This window comes from Epinephelus lanceolatus, chromosome 1, assembly GCF_041903045.1.
Source record: "Epinephelus lanceolatus isolate andai-2023 chromosome 1, ASM4190304v1, whole genome shotgun sequence".
Taxonomy (NCBI): Eukaryota; Metazoa; Chordata; class Actinopteri; order Perciformes; family Serranidae; genus Epinephelus; species Epinephelus lanceolatus.
This window is the reverse complement of record NC_135734.1, coordinates 43,896,502-43,918,098: the sequence shown is the minus strand read 5'-3', so window position 1 is coordinate 43,918,098 and position 21,597 is coordinate 43,896,502. Positions and strand designations below refer to the sequence as shown.

The 21,597-nt window shown below is 40.7% G+C and overlaps 2 protein-coding genes across 2 annotated transcripts in view; both read left to right on the top strand.

The window, feature by feature from the left end:
- Positions 1 to 16,485, top strand: part of il17rd (interleukin 17 receptor D) — a 40,774-nt gene extending 24,289 nt beyond the window's left edge. Inside the window, exons 4-16 of the mRNA XM_033627802.2 lie at positions 4,188 to 4,306; positions 5,590 to 5,710; positions 6,290 to 6,334; positions 6,968 to 7,119; positions 7,724 to 7,789; positions 7,975 to 8,029; positions 8,153 to 8,263; positions 8,441 to 8,625; positions 8,712 to 8,827; positions 10,531 to 10,803; positions 11,214 to 11,744; positions 13,101 to 13,369; positions 13,486 to 16,485. Of these exons, the coding sequence (XP_033483693.2) occupies positions 4,188 to 4,306; positions 5,590 to 5,710; positions 6,290 to 6,334; positions 6,968 to 7,119; positions 7,724 to 7,789; positions 7,975 to 8,029; positions 8,153 to 8,263; positions 8,441 to 8,625; positions 8,712 to 8,827; positions 10,531 to 10,803; positions 11,214 to 11,744; positions 13,101 to 13,369; positions 13,486 to 13,610 (2,168 nt within the window). The 3' untranslated portion in view covers positions 13,611 to 16,485. The remainder of the gene's footprint in view (positions 1 to 4,187; positions 4,307 to 5,589; positions 5,711 to 6,289; positions 6,335 to 6,967; positions 7,120 to 7,723; positions 7,790 to 7,974; positions 8,030 to 8,152; positions 8,264 to 8,440; positions 8,626 to 8,711; positions 8,828 to 10,530; positions 10,804 to 11,213; positions 11,745 to 13,100; positions 13,370 to 13,485) is intronic.
- Positions 16,486 to 19,854: 3,369 nt separating this feature from the next.
- arhgef3 (Rho guanine nucleotide exchange factor (GEF) 3) overlaps positions 19,855 to 21,597 on the top strand; it is a 47,158-nt gene continuing 45,415 nt past the window's right edge. The window contains exon 1 of the mRNA XM_033627251.1: positions 19,855 to 20,114. Coding sequence (XP_033483142.1) covers positions 20,080 to 20,114 — 35 coding nt within the window. The 5' untranslated portion in view covers positions 19,855 to 20,079. The remainder of the gene's footprint in view (positions 20,115 to 21,597) is intronic.

Sequence of the window (21,597 nt, the reverse complement as noted above, 5' to 3'; positions counted from 1 at the left end):
GCGTTTTTAAAAGTGTCTTTGTGTCCAGCTCTGAGAAGATAAGTTAAGTTTCTGCTAATGAAAACTCAACATTTCCTTATTTTGCTGCTTCACAATAAAAAAAAATCCTTTCCATAACAAAGTAGAGAGAGAAGGGAAAATGAGGGAGGAGGAGCAGGAAAGAATAACCCTTCAAAGTGCTCAAATCTGTAAGATTACCCAGCTCTGTGACAGTGTGTCTGTGTGAGTGTCCCTGTGTCTGTGTGTCCCTCTGTGTGTGTGTGTGTGTCCCTTTGATCAGGCCCGGAGAATAAGAGAGAGGATCACATCTCACACTACAATACCACGATTTGACCGTGAAGGAATGTGTGTGTTCGTGTGTGTGTGCGCGCGCTCAGTGTAAGGTGAACTCTCCCTCGGTGACAATACAGCCTGTTGTTTTCTCACGGAGAGACAGAAATCTTCCAGAAATTTTCCATGTCACAGTCGCATGTGAGAAGCAGCAAGAATCCAGAATCTCTCTGTCAAACGTCTCTTAAAAACCTGCACAGCTTCTTTTCTGCCCGCTGAGGACTCAAAGTTAATAAAACAAACATATGTTTTGTTGTTTGCAAAGTGGATTCTTCAGCTGTCCAGTATGTTTCCAGTGTAAGGTAAACCCTGCTGCAGCCATAGCAGAGGATAAGATCTATATATGTATACGTGTATTTATAAAGCAAAAACTGCATGTTAACAGGTTTAAATTCAGGTCCAGTGTGATTGTCATTTGTGCTCTTTGTCATACTTTTCTCAAGATATCTGCAGATTTTTCATGAAAGAAAAGTGCTTTTACTAAAATTAAAGATGCTGAAACACTGAATTTAACTAATAATGTCACAAATATGACAACTTCATGTCACAATAAGTAGTAAGAGTTTCTCTGCAGCAGGTGGAGGAGGCCTGCTTTTGGTTTGTTGAGAATTGAGGATATGACAAGAATTATATGACTGCCAAAAGTCATGTGATCGTATTATAAAACCATTTCACCTTGTTTTCATTATGAATTAGTTATGAATCAGGATTAGGAATTCGTTGCATTGCAGTCCTCTGAATGTGCTTCAGAAAGGACCAGAGTGCTGCTGAGTGTAGTCTGTCCTGCAGCACCTGATATTTGCACTTTGGGAATCACATGACGGGCCACATGTGTTTTACACTTCAGCCGTAATACTGCACAGACGTGAACTCTACATCATGTAGAGTTTGATGCGTTGTTTCTAGTCTTATATGATCAGGTAATCTGGGCCTTGGGCTTAGATTTGACATGAAACACATAATGGAAAAGTGAAATTATGACATCATCGCTTCGATTGTTGCTGATGATTCACGGTGATGGAGCAGACTCTTCAGCTGTTCTTTCTGATTTTTAGTTTGCTGATTTTCAGCAGATATAATGTTTATAATGTTAATCGCTTTAGTTTAGCAGGTTAGCATGCTAACATTTGCTTATTAACACTGAACACAAAATGAAGCTGAGGGAATCTCATTAGTTTTGCAGGTATTTGGTCATAAAGCAAAATAAAGCTGAAATAATTATTTTGAAGTTTATCGACAGAAAATTAATATGAAATCATGTTGATAATGGATTCATCGTTTAAGTCATTTTTTAAGCAAAAATGCAAAACTTGGGTTGCATCAGTGAAAGATTTTCACGGCATGATCAGAAAATACCACAATTTTACGGTATTACGCAATTATGATAATGAACAGATACAGTTTCCCTTAAAAACTGAAAACAGAAGTTATTTATTATTGAAACAGGTGCTTTACTATAACTGAAACTTAAGCAGGTGTAAAAAACTTCCGTTTTGAAAATAAAGGTGAGATTTTCTCTCCAATTTAATTGTTTTTTTCTTTAAAAACAATAGATAAGCAAATGTACATGGCATGAATGTAACGAAATAAGATGGAAGACACTTAATTGTCATTATAGATGTGCAAAGAAATTCTGTGTGGTGAATCACAGGCTGAAGGCTGCACACAAATGATATAAAAACGTTACATAAAAGACAGATTTAAAACAGTAAGACAAGATAAGAACGAGGTAAAACCACAGACAATGATGAGACGAAACAGTGACAAATAACTAACTGCATAAATAATAATAAGAGGTGTGTCTGAAATACCAATAAATAGATGCCAGCAGCAGATTCATAGCTCATTATAGATAAAGTTATTGCACAATATAAAGGGCTGGAGCTTAAATCAGCGCGATGTGTGTGTGTGTGTGAGCATGTGTAGTGGGTTAGCCCTTAGCCTAGCTTGTAGGCTGCCTTTTTTGTCCTGCTTTTGCTTCCGTTCTCTACGCTGCCTCCGACGTTACCTATGTGGGATGACGATAATTCCACCAGGCTCAACAGTATGCAAGATCTCTCGTGGAATAGAGTCCAGGCTCTTGGATTTATAATCTTGAAATTGACCTTCCATATCAAAAAGTTCGGCTCTTTCATAGTGGATACGATCCTCGAGTGCCTGAACTAGCAAACATAACTCACACAAAGTAACAAAAATGCTAATTTGCTTAGAGTATTGAGCCGATGCAACCACATGCGCCGCCATCAATGTACAAGAGTTAATTATTCCAGCTTCCTCAGTGTATTTTATATCACAGTAAACTGATTATCTTTGAGTTTGGGACAAAACAAGACATTTGATGACGTGATCATTGGCTCTGGGAAACTGTGATGGGCATTTTTGCGTTACTTTAAGTAATAGAAAATATTGGATCGCCAGAATCAGTTGGATTCACCTTTTAGGGAACGTGTTCTGTACAAAATGTGTTGACGTTTCAGTCTAGATCAAAGTAGTTAGATATCTTTAATCAAGGTTAAAACATGTAGACACAACCAGACATTATACTGAAGGGGAGAAAAAGACAGACGAGCACAAACCTGCCGTCACACTGCAGCTGTCGTTAAAATGCACAAACATCCTCGTCTGTCCTCGACTCTGCAGGAGACACAGAGAGAGACGGAGATGTTCAGGAATCTGCCTCAAGACAGAAAAACCTGTTCCACCGCTGCTCTCCTCGCTCCCTCCACTCCCCACAGAGCTAATAGGAAAAACATGTCCTGTGGATGTAAAGGTGTAATTACAGGACAGACGTGTTTTCAAAGAGCACAGAGGAAGAGGGGAGGAAGAGAGGAGGACGGGGGCGGCAGGGAAGAAAGGGGACAAGGAGCACAGGGGAGGAGATAAAATGAAACAAGACAGGGGAGGTGTTAGGAAGGGTAAAAGGAAACAGGGAGAAGTGTTGGATCGAACTAGAAAACAAGATGAGAAGAGAAGGAAAGGAAACAAAAAATGGAGAGGAGGGAAAGGAACAAGGAGAGGACAGGTGGTCGTAAAACGAAACAGGAGGGAGGGGAGTGGGGAATAATGAGAGGAGAGGAAACAAGTAGAAAAGAGAGGGGCAGAAAGAAAACAATGAGAGAAGGAAAGGAAATTAAATAAGGAGAGGAGAAAAAATGAACAAGGAGAGAGGATGGGGAGAGGAAATTTGAGAGATGGGTAGGAAACGAGGATAGAAGGACAAAGAAGGGGTCAAAGAAAGTAATGGGGGAAAAAAGAACAAGGAGAGGAAAGAAAGGACATTAAGAGAGGAGATGAGAGGAGTAGAGGATAGGAAACAAAGAAAGTGAAGGAAAGGAAACATGAAGAGAGGAGAACAGAAGATAAAGGAAAAGATAAACAGGAAAGGAAACAAGGAGTGTAGGAGAGAAAGGGAAACGGTGAGGAAAGGAAGAAAGAACAGCAAGAGGAGTATAGGATAGAAAAGTGATGGAAAGGAAATGAGAGGCAAGGAAAGGAAACAAGGAGAGGAGGAAAGAAGAGGGCAGGAGAAAGTAATAAGAAAAGAGGTAATGAAAAAAGTAGAAAAGAAGGGGCAGGAATGAAAACAATGAAAAGAAGAAAGGAAATGAAACAAGGAGAGGAGGTGAGGACATTAGATGAGGAGGCAGGAAGACAAGAAGAAGAAAGAAGGAAATGAAACAGAATAAGGGTATGGAAATGAAGAGAGGAGAACGGGATGAAAGGGGACAAGGGGAAGAAAATAAATGAAGAGATGAGCAGAGGAAAGGAAACAAGGGGAGTGAAGGGAAGGCGGAGAGGAGAGGAGGAAACAAGGAGAGAAGGATGGATGTGATGAACTTGTTGTTGTGTCTCTGCAGGAATCGAACACATTAAAGGTTTCAGAGTTTATCTGGAGGACAAGAATCCAGAAGGGAAACAGTGTCAACATCTGATCCTCAAAGACCCTCGACAGCTCAACTTCTCCTACAGGAACACGGTAGGACCAAAATTAATGACGCAGCAAACTGACCAGTCACAGGGAGGGATGAGGCAGCTGCTTGTTGTTGATTACATTCTTTATAGTGCATCATCCAAAGCCCTAAATAAACTCTAATACATCCAGAACTCTGCTGCCCGTCTGCTCACCTATTCCCGCTCCTGCAATCGCACCACCCCTGTCCCCCAGAACCTCCACTGGCTTCCTGTTCCACACCACATCCAGTTCAAAGTCCTCCTCCTCACTCAAAAAGCCCTCCATAACCAGGCCCCTTCCTACCTCACTGACCTGCTCCACCACCACACTCTTTCCCGCAGCCTCCGCCCCCCTCCCCCAAACACAATGGAGACTGCACAGACTTCCACCGATTCAAATCAGTCATCTCATCTTTTCAAAACGGCTTTTAATGTGTGAATAATGTCATTTGTATTTTAGTGTATTCTATATTATAATCGTTTTTAACCAATGAAAAGTGTCTTTGAGTACTATGAAAAGTAGTAGTGGTAGTATGTTTTGAGGTGGGGTTGTGTGATGTAGAAGTCCCTCAGCATGTTCCCAGTTTGCTAAAGCAGGACGAGTGCTGACACTGAAGCAAAGTAATGTACTGCTGTCGACGGTAAAATGTATTTTAGCCACCTAGAAAAAGTCTCACTTAAAAAAAAACGGTATTATTTGGTAAGTTAAGTGTATGCTATATGCCGCTTCACCTTGATGTCAGACAGCAATTTCTGTAGGGTAACTTAAGCCTTTTTAAAGCCAAACTCCATTAAAAAACAACTGTAGTTTAACATCCGTGAACACAGGAGCTGCTGGTCTACTCCTCTAAAGTGGGGGCATGCTGACAAACAGCTACTGTAGGTAATACACTGACTATGGATAAATACTTCATAACACCCCACTTCAGAAAATCTGAACTATCGCTTTAAAATAGACTTCAAGAAAATAAGGTGCTGTTAATTCAAACTGCAAATACAAATAAGTCATTTGGCCAAATCTGTAACATTGTACCGGAGTTATTTCAATGAATGTGCAGCACTTTGTAGACTTGTGTTTTGCTCTATGAACACATATACTTATCATTATTGACTGAATATACTTACTGAGACTGTGAGTATACAGTGGGGATTTTTCCATCTGAATTGTAACCTCATGCTGCTCATTGCTCTCTGACCTTTGATGTTCACCACAGTGACCAAAGATGCTCCAATGAACCTGTTCCTGTCTCCATATTACTGACTCTTTGTAATATTAATTTTTGACTTACCATTATTTCATTGATACAGAAGCTGAGCAGTCAGCCGTTCAGCGGTTTGTCCTTTGACACCGACTACATGGTTCGTGTTGTTCCTTTCCCGACTCTGATGAACGAGAGCTTCTTCCCACCGTCCTTCCTCAGGACCAACTGTGAGTACAGAAATCTCCTCGTTCAAACACAATTGATTTCTTAACTGATGCTCATTTATTGTCTTAGAACATCTTGCATGTGTTTAGCTTAGCTTAAACACTGGAGGCAGGAGGAAACTGTCAGCCCAGCTCTGCAAAATTGATGTGGCTTGACAAGGTTTACTGGACTGCAGCAGCTACAGCACGCAGCATCTTAAAAGTCTTCATACAGTCCTCATAGTATAATTTTTGTTTTATGTTTTCAAAGGTGTTGATTTGTGCGGACTGTAATGTTAAATGTACGTTTTTAAAGGTGGACCCCAGGAAGGTTTGGTTCAATCAAACTCAAGTTTGTTTGCCCCCTAAATGCGGTTTGTTTGGGCTGGTGTGAACACAGCACTTAGCACTTGACACGTATACTGTAGATGAAACTTGTATCTGTTGGGGGAAGACAGAGAAAAGAAGTTTACATGTGTTGCCCAAAATGTGAAGGCTGATTTGTCGGATCACTGAAGTCAAGTTGAGGCTGCATCAGAACAAAAACAGATTGTCTCACCATTTCTCTGTGTCTGTTTTTCTGTGTGTGTGTTCATCTTCCAGCGTGTGAAGTCCTCCTGGGATCAGACAACCTGGTCTGCAAACCATGTAAGTTCCTCAGTGTCGTCGTCATAACCAGAGCCACATGTAGACAGAGTTAGTCCAGAGTTTCATTGTCTTGTTTTCAAGACAAGTTAAACATCAGTAACAGATTTACACAAACATGTTTTAATTTTTCATTTACGAAAGGCTTTAACGTGATCACTACTATGAAGAAGGGTGTTGTTATGTAAGATATAAAGTTGTATGACATATATTTATGGTGCAGATGTTTCATATTAAAAGCCTTCCTGGAAAGAGAGGAGTTATGTTGTGTCATCTTTGCCACATCTTTGGAGGAAGTGTTGAGTTTAAAAGTTGCCCAACAACGATTGAAACATGTAATTAGTTACTGAAAAGTGTTAACAAGAACAACTGACATGGCTGTGGCTGTACTGATTTAGAGCTGTAGTAATTTACATTTTACCGAATTTATCAAGACAAAATGGAAACAGAGAGAAAGTTGCATGAGCAGTTAACTAAAACAAGAGCAGGACAGATAACAGAGAGGCTTCTAAAATAAGGTATACTTATAAAATGGGGAATTTATGAAAAAAGATCTGGCCAAATGGTCTGTAATTATATCATTAAACGGTATGTGTCAAAGTGATTGGAGGTTAAGTTCTGTTTCTGTCTGTGCAGTCTGGAAGCCGAAGACCCTGAACGTGTCTCAGCTGGGGTCGAACCTCCATGTGACGTTCGACCAGGCGCCACCTTCATTCGGATTCCACTTTTACTACTTGTACTACAAACTGCGACAGGACGGACCCTTCAGACAGCAGCGCTGCAAACCTGTAAGTACTGTCAGGTTATTAGCCACAAAACTTTTCTGACTCTGCCAATGGAAAGGGAGGGTTCAGGGTGTTTGGCTGTGACCAGGCCATCAATTTCAGGATTCAGTGTCTTGCCCAAGGAACTCTAATGTGTGCAGGAGGAGCTGAGGATCAACCACAGTGGTAAGAGGTGAAGGGTGGAGATTTAGGTTTTGTTGTATTAGTTGTTATTCATTGAAAGGAAGGACTCCATTTGCACCGAAAAAGAACATTGTGACTGTTGGTTGCTCTGATGTCGCAGCCCTTGTCGTTTCTAAATTGTTTAAATATTTTTTTGTTTTTATTACTCTTTATTTAAAGTATTTTTAATTGTTTAGACAAAACACAAACACCATGTGGAGGCACACCAGTTAAGTGATCATGAATCCATGCGTTAAATGTCCTTTTATTGTCTATACATTCACGATGAAGCTGCGTCCATGTCTTTTGAAATGAAAACAGTCCACTTCTCCAATTTTCTGAGGATTATTGCTCCTTTAAACCTCAGGGAAAAGTCATATTTTCCATTATAAATTTCTCTTAAGGGAATTAATTTCTTTCTCTGTTGATTTTGTCCTTTTTTCAGGACATGAACCAGCCCAGAACTACATGCATCCTCCAGGACGTCACTCCAGGGACCTACACTATAGAGGTACATAAACGCAGCACCTGTCAGCTATCAGATCTGAACTGGATTCTCCTTCTTACCTGTATTTATGGATTAAAACGCAATGATTTTAAATAAAAAAAATCTTGATCGAAGAATTCACATCCATGTCCTAACATGTTGACTTGATAAAATTTCTCTCCTCTGCTCCATCCTCTTTTCTGTGTCAGCTGAGAGACGACAGTAACACAACCAGGAGGCAGAGTCAGTACCACGTCAGCCAGGGTGAGACACTTACACACACACACACACACACACACACACACAGTGTTACATGCTGCTGCTTTAAAGGCATTTCAATTAGCTGATTGTTTTGTCTCATCCTGGGTGCTTTTGTTTCAACTCCAGTCCACTCACCCTGGGCGGGGCCTATCCGTGCCATGGCCATCACCGTGCCTCTGGTCATCATGTCTGCCTTCGCCACTCTCTTCACCGTCATGTGCCGCAAGAAACAGCAAGGTGAGAGCACTGAGCACAGGTGACAGTGCTTGTTTTAATTAACATCATAGCTTTACGGATCTTGGAGACTTGTTAGCACTCTGTAGGGACTCTGAAACTCTCACTGTTGGTGCATTCAAGGATGCTCTGTATGTGAACATTATTGCAATGCATTTGTCTCCTCTCCTCTCCTCTCAGAAAACATCTACAGTCAGCTGGACGAGGAGAGCAGCGAGTCGTCCAATCACAGTGCAGCACTGAACACAGAGCGTCCGTGGCCCCGCCCCAAAGTCTTCATCTGTTACTCCAACAGAGACTGTCCCAAACACACCAGCGTCATCCAGAGCTTTGCCTACTTCCTGCAGGACTTCTGCAACTGTGAGGTGAGACAGTTAGAGGCTGAATGATATGGAGGAAACATTAAATCATAGATAGTATCATTGTCAAATCCGTGTTCACTCGTGTTTAGGTTGTGTTGGACCTGTGGGAGCACCTGGAGATGTGCAAAGAGGGTCAGATGTCGTGGCTCAGCAGACAGCTGGATGAAGCCAACTTCATCATCACCGTCTGTTCCAAAGGCCTACGGTACTCTATCTCTCTACTGTGTCCAAACCACTGGTGATGTTTTTAAAAATGCATCAGCTGCTGTTTCTCTAGTGGCCACTAGAGGCTGCTAAAACAATTTGTAGAGAATATCTAAAAACGTCTCCACAGGAAAAAACAGTAATATTTTACCAATGAGTTATTTACTCACAAGTTATTGATTGTTTTATTAGATATCCTTTCATTAAAATGAGTTAAGGAAGTTAAGAAAAAAAACAAATGGGGGTGATAGGTGAAGACACCTGTAAATCAAGTTATCAAAAACCCTTTACATGCAGCTGTTTAACATCTTATTTAGTTTCCTATTTCTTATCTTTTCTTTCCTTTGCCCTTCTATACTTTCTTCATACTGACCCAGTCTGCTTCCCACTCTCCTTCCTCTCACACATTTTAATTAAGCTTTCTCAAAAACAAAAAACAGGGGTTTAAGATTCTGCTGAAAAGTAGTGGTATCCTCAGTTTTCTAAACATCTTTCCTTACTTATGTAAAGAAAATAATAGTATTTATTATTATCACTATTACTATTAGTAAGTATATATTAGCCAGAATGTTTCATTAAATACATTTTCATGCAAAGAATGCCACATCAGGCATCTCAGGATGTAAATCAGTGATACTCAACTTGTGGCCCGCCTACAAATCAGCCTACATAGGGTGCACACTCTACCCAGTGAGCTAGAGGGTGCCCCTGGACTAATTATTAATACATTTATTATTAATGTTTATTTATCAACTGGCTCCTGGCCTCCTGCCATTTTTCAAACGTGGCCCCCTGGCAAAGCAGGTTGAGTATCCAGATGTAAATCAACAAATCTGTGTTATGTAATTAAATACAAATGCTTGTCCATAGGCACACTACAATAGTTAATCACAAACATATGCTTATACACAGCATGCATGCATACATACATAGATATGCACGTATTTACCCATAAACACATGCACACATACAAACAGTATATTGTGAGTGTAACCGTTCATTATTAACCAAGGAAACAGTAGTTTAAACTCGTAATAACTGCTTTTTTGCCACTTGGGGGCAGCAGAAACACACAACACTGACATATCAACAGCTTTTAAGTTTATATGACAAACTTGTTAGCCAACAGTTGTTTATTTATACACCCAGCAGTTACAAAAACATTATTTTTATTCGGAGTTGTGTTTGTGTCTATACCCTTTTAGCTCTGTTTTTGGTCTCTACTGATTCCTGGTGTCTATTTAGCTGCTAAATGCTTTGTTGTGTTCACCGGCTACAGAGGGTTTTTAGAGCTTTCATGTCAAAAACAGCTGCCTGTTGTGGCTAAAAACAACTTTATGAGAGTGGTGAGAGTGAACCAAGAGAGTGAAGACACAGACAGACAGATCTGCAATGAACTGAACCTCTCTTTCATGCTCTTAAGTTGAGGGGAGCTTCACATTCAGTTTTTATAAATATAAAAATATCGATTGTAGCTCCTTAAACAGAATAATCTCAACTGAAGGATAGGCTCACCCACACCTTATAAAATGTATTGGGTGATCCACAGATTTAGGATTCAATCTTCTCCAGACTAAGACATCAATTGGCTGATCCATCATCTTCCCTTATGTGTTTCCTCTTCTGTCCTTCCTGCCATCTCTCCTTGTGTTGTACTTCCTTGTGTTGTATTCTCTTCCAACCGGCTCTGTTTTCTTCCTGCAGCTACTACGTGGAGAAGAAGAGCCGAAGAGGGAAGACACCAGTCAGCCGCCGCAGTAACAGCAGCAGCAGCAGCAGCAGCAGCAGCAGCAGCTCTCCGATCAGTGGATCAGGTGGTGACCTGTTCATTGTGGGCGTGGCTATGATCGCTGAGAAGCTGCGGCTGGCGAAGCAGAGCGAAGGGGGTGGAGCTCAGGAGCTGAACCGCTACATGGCGATTTACTTCGACTATTCCACAGAAAATGACATCCCCACCATGTTGAGTCTGGCTCCCAGGTAACCATAACGACTCAGGACAAAATAACAGAAACACCTTCAACAAAAAAAAAAAAAAAAAACAGCCCTAAACATACATGTCACCATTTTTGACAGCGATAGATCTGTTAAGAAATTGGAAGATTACACAATAATGAAAATAATTTTTAGTTGCAGCGATAGAGAAAACATAATTTAACAAAGTTCTTCTTTCTTACAGTTTGTATGATAAGGAGATGCAGTGAATTTGTTTACTTAAATCTTTATTTTATTACATACCATAAAATCATCACATTATTTAAAAATGTTTTACATTTCACATATTTTCTTCACAATGTTCAGACCTGCTGCAGCAGAAAAACTGGTATTTAATTTTGACATAATTTGAGCCTGTAGCCTGATCAGTCAGTCATTTTCTGTCCTGTGTTCAGGTTCAAGTTGATGGACCAGCTGCCCCAGCTCTTCAGTCGGCTCCATTGCAGTCAGTCCAGTTTGTCAGATCGAGAGTCGCAGCCTCTGATGGTCTCCAGGAGGAACTACTTTAGAAGTCGGTCCGGACGCTCACTCTACGTTTCCATTTGCAACATGCACCAGCACATCAGCCAGAACCCCGACTGGTTTGAGAAGCAGTTGGCTCCCTCGGGAGGTTCATCTGCCTCCTCCTCAAAACATTCTCCTCTCCCTGCTGTCCCGGCTCCAAGTCCTCCTCCAAAGCCCTCCTGCCCGTCGTCCTCATCTCTACCCGAGCAGAGGTTTGACTCTGGCTTGGTGCTGAATGAGGTGGTGGTGAATACGCCATCCCTAGAGGGTGGGGAGGCAGCGCCGAGGAGGAACATGCTCCTGCTGGCCCCTGGCTCCAGTCCCAGCCTTAACCTAGGCCACAGTCCTAGTCCCAGTCCTGGTCTCTGTCCTAGTCCAGACCTACCACACTGCACTCTGTCAATGCTGGGACCCACTTCAAGGTAAATTTAAGGTGTAATACCACTGACATGTTTCATAGTTTTATTAAAGCTAATTGTGAGTCATATTTTGGTTTTTAAAGGAGAGGTTCAGATTTTTTTCAGGTTTTATCTTGATGCAGTCCTCACATCCCTGTAAGTACACTGGAGGAGTTAGGCAGGATTTAAACTTCTATGTTGAATCGATGCCGTACCCTACACCGTAGCCTGACGTGCACCTCCCCAAAAATGTAACCACATGTCCCGGTGACACAGACCTCCTGTCTATTTTTATAAGCTGAAACCAGTTCCCTCAGTGGAAACAAAGCTTTTATTTGCTTAAATTTGACATAAGAAACAATAAATTGTGAAGACAATAAAGACTCCATAAGTTTTGTGAGTGATCTATCCTGGCTTCATATGAGCAGAGGAAATCTCCTCTACGCGCTAGGCTAATTTATATAATGAAAAATGCCACAGGCTTGTGCTAATAATGTTAGCATGTTGTGTTTGTTTGGAAAATTTGTCAGTTGTTTTTTCAGTGAACCATGTGAGTTGTAATGCAGCCGAATTTTGTAACGTTACCTTAGTTAAATGTTGCTGTTGTCCCTGGCTTCATACGAGTATAGGAAAAGTCTGCTCGCCGCAAGGCTAATTCTTACAATGTAAAGCGCCATAGACTTGTGCTAATAATGTTAGCATGTTGTATTTGTTTGGATAAAGGGGTCAGTTGTTTTTTTAGTGAACCTTGTGAGATGTAATGGAGCTGAATTTTGTAACGTTACCTTAGTTAAATGTTGCTGTTGTCCCTGGCTTCATACGAGTTATAGGAAAAGTCTGCTCGCCGCAAGGCTAATTCTTACAATGTAAAGCGCCATAGACTTGTGCTAATAATGTTAGCATGTTGTATTTGTGGGGGAAATGTGTCCAGCAAAAGACAAATGTTTTGTCTGTGAATGCTGCGAGTTCTAGTGAAGCTGATTTGTTCACTTGTGTTTGAAATTGCCGCTATAAAGCCGTGTTTAATGTGTGTTTTGAATCAACTAAACTTAACAGCACTTAACATCACTGCACAAGTATAAATGCTCACAATGGTGTAGGCCATGTTCGTAGGCTCTGCATAGAGCTGGTGCACAAATTTAAATCCCACTTTATTGATCACTGTTATCATTCCTCCTCCTCCTGGACATAGTGTGATCCCTTTATGGGGCAACTCCAATATAAAAGTAACACTTGAATGTCTATTTTTTTATACCATGCCATGAAGCCCCACCTTGAGTCACATCCCGGTTAGAGTCAAAATAGTTTGGACTCCACAGCAGATAATATGAGACCACGTCAGTCTGACTACTGCTGTTTTTTTTTTTTTTGCTCCTGAAGGTCCACCTCTGGAATATCTGGACTGTTACCTGAAGAGTCGTCCTCGTCCTCCGCTCCCTCCATCCTCCAGGATGGGGTGTGCCCTGTCCTCACCCAGGCAGAAGAAGGCCGCCATTCCCCTCCAGAACTCCCGCCCCCTCGTGATTCGGGCATCTATGACTCATCTGTCCCTTCCTCGGAGCTCTCCATTCCTCTAATGGAGGGACTGTCACATGACCAGGTGGACTCCTCCTCCCTGGCGGACAGCGAATCATCTTCTTCTGGGCTCGGTAAGGCCGGCTGTACTTACATGTCATGTGACAAATTCAGATCTCATTTCCTGATGTGACTTTTAAAGAAAGGCAAAATAAATGATGTCACTCACACCTGGCTGTGTAACTTTCAGGTGACGAGGAGCCGCCCGCTGTGACATCGCTCCGCTGCAGCGCTGCCACAGTTTGTAAAGCTGAGCTTCACCACCATCACCACCTGGAGCACAGTGACGGACTCACACCTGTGGCATCATTGTAGGGGTGACACCTCCTGTCGATCAAAGGAGGACCAGCCCAGTGATGTCATCACAGGGCCAAAACTGTATTGGTCATGGACCTGAATCATCTCTTAATAGTGCTGTCATCCCATCGCCACAGAAATGAAACTGGACATTTAATGGCACTGCAGTGGTTCACCTATGGCAATGACTGTGCTCTAGACCACTGGTCTGTAGTAACTATGGCAACCACTGAGTTAGAGGACACTGGCAAGTATTGGTACCACTGAGTTCTAGAACACGAATTGCTGGTGACTATGGTAACCACTAGGGGTGTAGTGATCCATCCATCATGATCGATGTATCAATTCAATGGTCAGCGATCCCTAATCACTGATGCAAAGTGAAAACATTCATTTTTATAGCTGTGGGGAGAGGCTTGCCTTCAGGGTTTCAGGCCAGATCGCTCAATAGTTTTAGGAAAGAGATAATGGTTTGGGTGAAAATGAAAACATTTCTTCCAGAACGGGCTCTCTGGCAGAAAGCCCTGACGACTAACTTATCCCATGTGCTGTTTTATGTGTGTTAGTGGAGTCAATTCAAAGAAAACTAAACTCAACCAGAAACAAGTTTTTACAATTATCTGTGTTGTTTTTATCTTTTATAGACATAAGCAAAAACAGACAAATGGTGGCAGCTTCGGCTGTAGCTGAGTGTGATAAATCAACGTATGATATCGTCTCGTGTCGATCACAGGCCCATGAATCATGTTGCATGGCATCAAAATTGTATCTTGGCAGACTAGGTAACTACTGTGTCATAGAACTCTAGGCCCAGATAACTAAGGTAACCACTCACTACTCCCTGGTAATCATGGTAACTACTCTGTCTAGAACACTAGTCCTTGATAACTATGGTAACCACCAGTTTTAGAAAACTACTTCCTAGTAACTATGGTTACTACTGCATTAAGACCATTAGTTCCTGGTAAATATTGTGTTCTAGAACCCTGGTCCTTGGTAACTACATTAACCACTGAGTTCTAGGACACCACTCCCTGGTAATCATTGTAATGACTGTGTCCAGAACACTAGTCCTTGGTGACTACAGTAACCACTGAGTTGTAGGACACTACGTTTGAGTAACTATGGTACTGCATCTAGACCACTTGTCCCCTGGTAACTAAGGTACTTTGTTCGCCCCGCTGGTCGCCCTGCCTGGATGAGTTTTGAAGGACTGGATCTCCAGACGCTGGCAGAGCGGACCAGCTCAAACCAAAGACTGCCTCAGCACTGCGTCTTGATTTACTGATGGACAGCTGACTTATGTATGAGTCGATGTTCAGGCACTTTCTGATGCAGAAAAGCAGGAAGACAAACATGTTAAGATGCTCCCCAGCAACGACATCCAGTGAGATCAAAGATTCTTCAACAAAAGCTGCTGAATGTATCAACACCTAACGACGTCGATAATGAGGCAGCATTCCAACAGAGAGGATATTTTTTGTATTATTCCCAACATTTAGGACCAAAACCAAGTATACAACAAATACTTTGGGGGGCAAAATGCAGACCTGTTGATGAATGCTGTCCCTTAAAAAGTTTTCATATTAGGAAGAGCAGTTTTAAAAGAACATTTTATTAACATGCATTGGAGTTTAATGAGCAGGTTTTTCCTTCTAAGTGTTTTAATAGCAAACTCTGTTTAAAAGGTTTCAAACATAGAAATGTCCTCTAAATATTTGTTGACTCGTCCTCATAGCAGCAAGTAACATGACGACCATGGCCTAATCCTAAATCATTTAAGTATAAAAGAATATTGACAACTTTTAAACAACTGTCGAACATGTACTAAAACTTGCTAATGTGATGTAATAAGATGAAAGAGTTGTGTGAAGTATGTGTTAAATTGGAATTTAGTTTTTTATTGAATTTGATAACATACAAGTCAAACGCATTCAGCTGGTGCTGCCACTCATACACCACGACGTATTGAATACTGTGGTTACATTGTTAATCTTGTGGTTACATATTTTAAAGTATTGAATATTAATGTTACATTTATAGTCGTGTATTCATTTGTAATCCTTTTCTAACGTTGCAGGAAGCAGCGATGATGAGGGCATTATGAAAAGTTGTAAAAAATACTAAATCACTTTAAAGATGCAGCCGTGGAAGCCCATTTCTGCCAGAACAAATTAAATACATGAAATGTTGTCAATAAAATGAAGTCACATTTTTGATTTACTGTGTGAAAATTATGAGATACAAAGTTAATGTCATAAGATAATATTTTAGTCCCCCCCAAAAGTAAGTAAATATTCTCAACTTTGATTATAAAATTAAGATGAATTAAAAATAAGTTTGATTTACTAGAAAAATTTTGGCCTAAAAACTTGTAATTGTCTCAAAATTGTGACTTAGTAATTATTTTAACTAAAGCTGAGAATTCTTATTTTATTAATTCCTTTTTTTGGTGCAAATGAGCTTCCATACTCTTCTCAATTATTGACCCCATGAACTTATTTAATATCTGACACATGTAGAACACTATGACTGTCAGTTTTTGATTGTTTTTATCATCGGCAGCTGCAGTCATTTTGTTTCTTAATCTGGATCCAGCTGTGTTAAAGGTTTTATAAAGTCTTTTTTTATGTCCCTACGTTAATGTTTGAGTCTCTGCTGAAGGCAGAGTGACGGCTCCTGGTTTATCTGCAGTTGATGGAAGGGAAGATTCAGCATTTCCAACTTGTAAATAGTATTTTTATTTTTCCTGGAAATGTCTGTTCTGCTTCAGTTTTGTATAGGTTAGACTGTTGTTTCATTATTCTTTCTACATTTTATAGAAATGTACTGTTTTATAGTACCTTAATGTAGGAAATAGATAAATCCATCTAATAAAACGTTTGTTTTTTCGCCCTTGTTTTTTTCATTAACTCTCTGACTGTTCAGCCTTCATGATAAAAATAACAAGCATGCTTTATGCAGGTACTTAAACCAGATGACTAGAATAGAATAGAAAGCCTTGTCATTCCATAGGAATACAACAACATTAGTTGTGACACTCAAGTGATGCCAACAAAGAACATAAAACAAATGACACAGGGTGTTCAGTGAGAGATAAAACTGCAATATGTGCTAATTTATTTGTTTTATTTAGTGTGTTGATGGCTGTGGGAAAGAAACTGTCTCTGAGTCTGGTGGTTCATGTTTTGGCAGCTCTGTAGCGTCTGCCAGACGGCAACAGTTCTAAGAGTTGTTGACCAGGGTGAGAGGGATCTTTGGTGATGTCTGATGATTCTTTGCAGAGCCTTTTAATCTGCAGCAGTGCAGCCTGTACACCACCAACATGCAGTATGTGAGGACGCACTCTGAGGAAGTGAACTCTCTGCTGTGCTCTTTTTATTGTCACTGTGGTGTTGGGTGACCAGGGGAGATCCTCAGAAACATGAAATCCCAGGAATTTAAAAGTCTTCACTCTTTCCACATATACTCTGTTAAAGCAGAGGGGGGGGTAGATCTGTTTCAGGCCTCTTCCTGAAGTCCAGTGTCATCTCCTTTGGTTCTGTAGTATTCAGTATTAGGTTATTCACTGAGCACCACTACGACAATCTTCATACCTCGTACTAACAAAATTACTCACAATATGAGGCATAAACATAAACTCATGCACATATTGTAAATTGCTGCAAGCTACAAAGCTGTTTCTAAAAGTAGTTTGTCAGGTAACCAGAAATACTCCACTACACTATATATATTGCTTTACGACTGGTAATAGTCTCTCATCTGCTTCAAGCTGACGAGCAAGTTTTAGTTTCTTGTAGTAGAATATACACACACACACTTCAGTGACACAGAAAGCAGCAGACAGCTCTATAGTGTGTGAGCTGCGAAGCGATAATGCTTAAAACAACAGAAGCCTCTAAAACTCACAGACCTTCAGGCTCAAAGGCACAAAGTCAGCTCAGCGTGGGTCTGCCTTCAAAATAAAAGCACAGGTCTTGTCACTGTTTGGAGTGCAGCTGCAACTAATCATTTATCAATTCTTTTGGCAAAGAGTGAAAACTGTGCCAACCACCCCCAGTCTCCCTTCCATTTACTCAAGTATTGTAAGATTTTGACTTGGAGTTGAGTTAAATTTCATTAGAATTCTCTGAGATTTATTCACAAGTGATAAAAACAGATTAATATAGCACTGGGGAGGGACTTTGGCTTGAGGGAAGGGCATACAACAGTTTCTTTAAAATAGCCACAATTACAACATTTGTCATAACCAGAAACGTATGCTTTTTATACTTAAGGATTTCATCTCCAACTTTTAACCTTTAACTTCCAAACATCAAAGGGTAACTTTTAAAAATCTAATATCTCCGGACTATAGTTGATAACAAACTGAAGTTTAATTGGCACACTGAGGCTTCCTGTAGAAAGGCCTGCAATGTCTTTCTTGCTGAAGGAAACTGTCTAAGTTTTGCATCCATAAGTCTCTTATGATCCCATTTTACAGATGTTACATTGAGTCTGTCTCGACCTTCTCTCTTCTCTGCTGGTTTGGGAATCTCAGCATCAGGTCCAAAAATGCACTAAGTAGCACAGTGAAATCAAGTAGCAAGATCTTGGGAGTACAGCAGAGTACTTTATCTGTCCTGTTTTATAAGCAGATAGGAAGGAAGGCTAAAGCCGTCCTTTCCGACAGCTCCTGCCCCTTATCCTCTGAGTTCAGTTTTTGCCTCCTGGCTCTTGGCTCAGTTTTCCCCCTGTTAAGAGTAACAGATTCAAGTGCTCCTTCATTCCTACTGCCATTTCTCTTTTGGATGCAGGACACTGGACTAGTCAAACTTAGTACTGAGGCTGCTCTTTTGGCTGGTTGTTGCTCTTGTTATGATTATGTGATGAGTGATGGTGATGATGATGACAGTGTTGTTGATACAGATAGTTGTTGTCGATGAGCATTGTTATTGAGTATATATATGTTCTCTGGTGTCTTTTTTTATGTATGTTTTTACCTGCTGTGCAACTAAAGCCCTGTTTCCACCAAACTCTTTCAGTATGGTACCTCTGGAACCAAAGTAACCCTTCAGACATGGTACCTAGACCCCAGCGGAGTTGGGGTTGTTGGGGCGGGGTTATTGTCACTCACTGCTCCATCCATCAGTCACTGTATTTCCTCATTACCGGTGACACAGATGGAAGTCTGCACCTCATTTTTTGTCCACAGAACGAGGCTACACGCTGACATTTTCAGAACAAAATAAAACAGGCTGCAGTGAGAGTCTCTCTCCATGGGTATTTAAAAATAGTGGGTGCATTTAGTCCTTCTCAGGCAAGCTCAGGGGTTTAGTGTTGCCAAAGCCCACAGGAACAACACTCCACAACACTTTTTTATTTCTCCAAGTGAGGATTAGAATATGCACATAACCAGGTTGAAATTAATACATAGGAACAATTGAAGATCCACTCATTACTAAAAGTGTATGTCATATAAAAACTGAAGTGATGGTCAAAGTTGTCACATCGAAATTCAAGGTGAGCTGATGGATTCACATTGTCACCTCATGCATTGAGTAACATTACAAGTTAATGTTCCACCTTAAAAGTCACCGTCAGTTGGCCCAGTGAATTAAGTTATTTTTTTCTCAGACTCCAGCTGCTGTGAGAGGCAGCAAAACATCCTTTCATTTCTAGTTACAATTTACTAATAAAACTCTCCACAGTATGAACAGTGGTTATATGAGTCTCAAAACCAGACACAACTCAGCCCTGAGCAGAGTGACCGTCCTCTATTGACCTATCAACAGACTGCAGTGTTCACAGCTCCACCTTTTAGTACCAGATCTGTGTGCTAGGTACCCCAACAGAGGGGGGACCAAACATGGGGACGGTAGAGAACGGTTCCATTGGTACCATCCACAACTTTTCACAGTGGAAACAAAAAAGCATACAGAAATGAACTGTACTGTACTAGACTGCTGTGTGGAAATGGGGAGCCCACAGCCAGTCACTCAGGCAGACTCAAGGAAAAATATGCCACCACCTCCTCTGATAAATAAAGAACAGTCCCTTATATACTGTTAAAGGAGCTGCTCTGCACAGTGAGTAATTTTACTTTTGATACTTAAAGTACATTTTGCTCACAATTCCTACATAATACTTCTCTTCTTATGTATTTCTATTGCTTTAACAAAAAAAAAAAAATCTGAGACCTCAAAAATGAACAGTAACTCAACGGCTCTTATTTTGAAGGCGTCACCGGAAGACAGCCAAACCGCTCTTCCTCGTGCTTGACGGTTACATGAAAGGAAGATTTTCTCAGCGGCTCACAGTTTGTTTTTCAGCCTCAATCTCTGCACGCAAGTTTGTTTCTGGACTCATTACAGAAGAGGAAAAGTTTATTTGTTTTCTGACACCGGAAGAGTGACAGCAGCCGGAAACAGTTTTGTGTCAGTGTTTGTTGTTTAGAAGTGAGTTGGTTGTGGATCTGTTTGTGATCGTCGGGAGGAGCTGCAGCCCGATGCAGGCAGGTGATGGATGTCAGCGGGGTCCAAGGTGAGCAGCTGCTCTGGGAAACATCAGGTCTCTGCAGGTTTATGGTGAAGAAAATGGAAAATATGTAATTAAAAATGGGCGTTTTCTGTTAGAGTAAGAGAAGAAGAATGTGAGGAGGACAGACAGGGAGTTAACTCTTCCACCGCCTGCCTGCCTGTCTGTCTGACTATGTGTCTGTCTGTCTGTTAACTTTCTATAAGCTGTGTGGAGAAGTTTAACCCTGACACATATTGTGTCCAAGACAGAGAAGAAAAAAGGTTTTACTGCTGCTCTGTGAGTCACAAGTTTGCCCGAGAGTGACTTGTAGTCTCCACACACACACACACACACACACACACACACACACACACACACACACACAGAGAGCTGTAAACAATTTCAGCATGGCAGCTTGGTGTGGAAAATCATGTTTATTTGTTGGTTTTTGCATACTGATCCTACCAGTGAATGGAAGTAACTAAGTGCATTTACTCAAGTACTTTACTAAAGCACAATTTTCAAGATACTTGTACTTGAGTATTTTCATTTCCATCTACTTTATACTTCTCCACTACAGTTTGGAGAGAATTATTGCACTTTTTACATTACTACATTTACTTGATAACTTAAGTTACTTTTAGGAATGCATAATGTTGGATTTTTTTTTCCAATATCCGATATGCTGATGTGTAACAACCTTTTAGACAGATGACTGATACCGATATACCGTAAAACTTCAATTAGTAGCCCAGGCTATTATTTGCTTCAATTATGAAGTCAACAGGCTTGTAATAGGGACAGGCGTCTATATGGGACAGGCCTTTATTTCCTTTTGCGCAAAACCATTGCTCACTATGAACCAGTCTGAATATTACTTATATAAATTAGGCTTTGGATAACATATCAATTACAAATCTTTAATTTGATCCAGCTCTGACAGGGATCAGAGAGAGCGTTACGAGGATTATGGCACCCAGCATACTGGTTATAACTTGCTGGGTAATTAAGAATGGACGCATATTCTGAGTTAATAACAGCTTCAGAGAAAGGGAGCCATCATTTTATTTTTGTCACGCCAGTAAATCTGAATGAATTACGGTCTTCTCTGGTGCTCACAGTAAAATAAACTGGACTATTTAATTATGGAAAATCTAAATGAGCTAACGATGTGTAGCATCTCCATATTGACAAAAGTTTAAACATTTATATTTTTAAGTGCGTTCTAAACAGCTAACTAACGTTCGCTCAAGTGGGTAGCCAACAACCTGTCTTATACATCCAAAGAACTTCCATAAAAATGAACAGCTCGGCAAACAAACCAGGCGTCTAATTGAGACAGGCCTTTATTTGTCAAAATAAAGGCCATGCAAGCAATGTGAAGCCACACTGAGCTAGTGAAAGGGACTAGGTGTTTAATTTGAACTAGGCTGTTAATTGAAGTTTTACGGTATCCACTTTTTCCCTTCCTAATTTTAGTGATCATTAAGTTTCTTCTGTTGTGGAA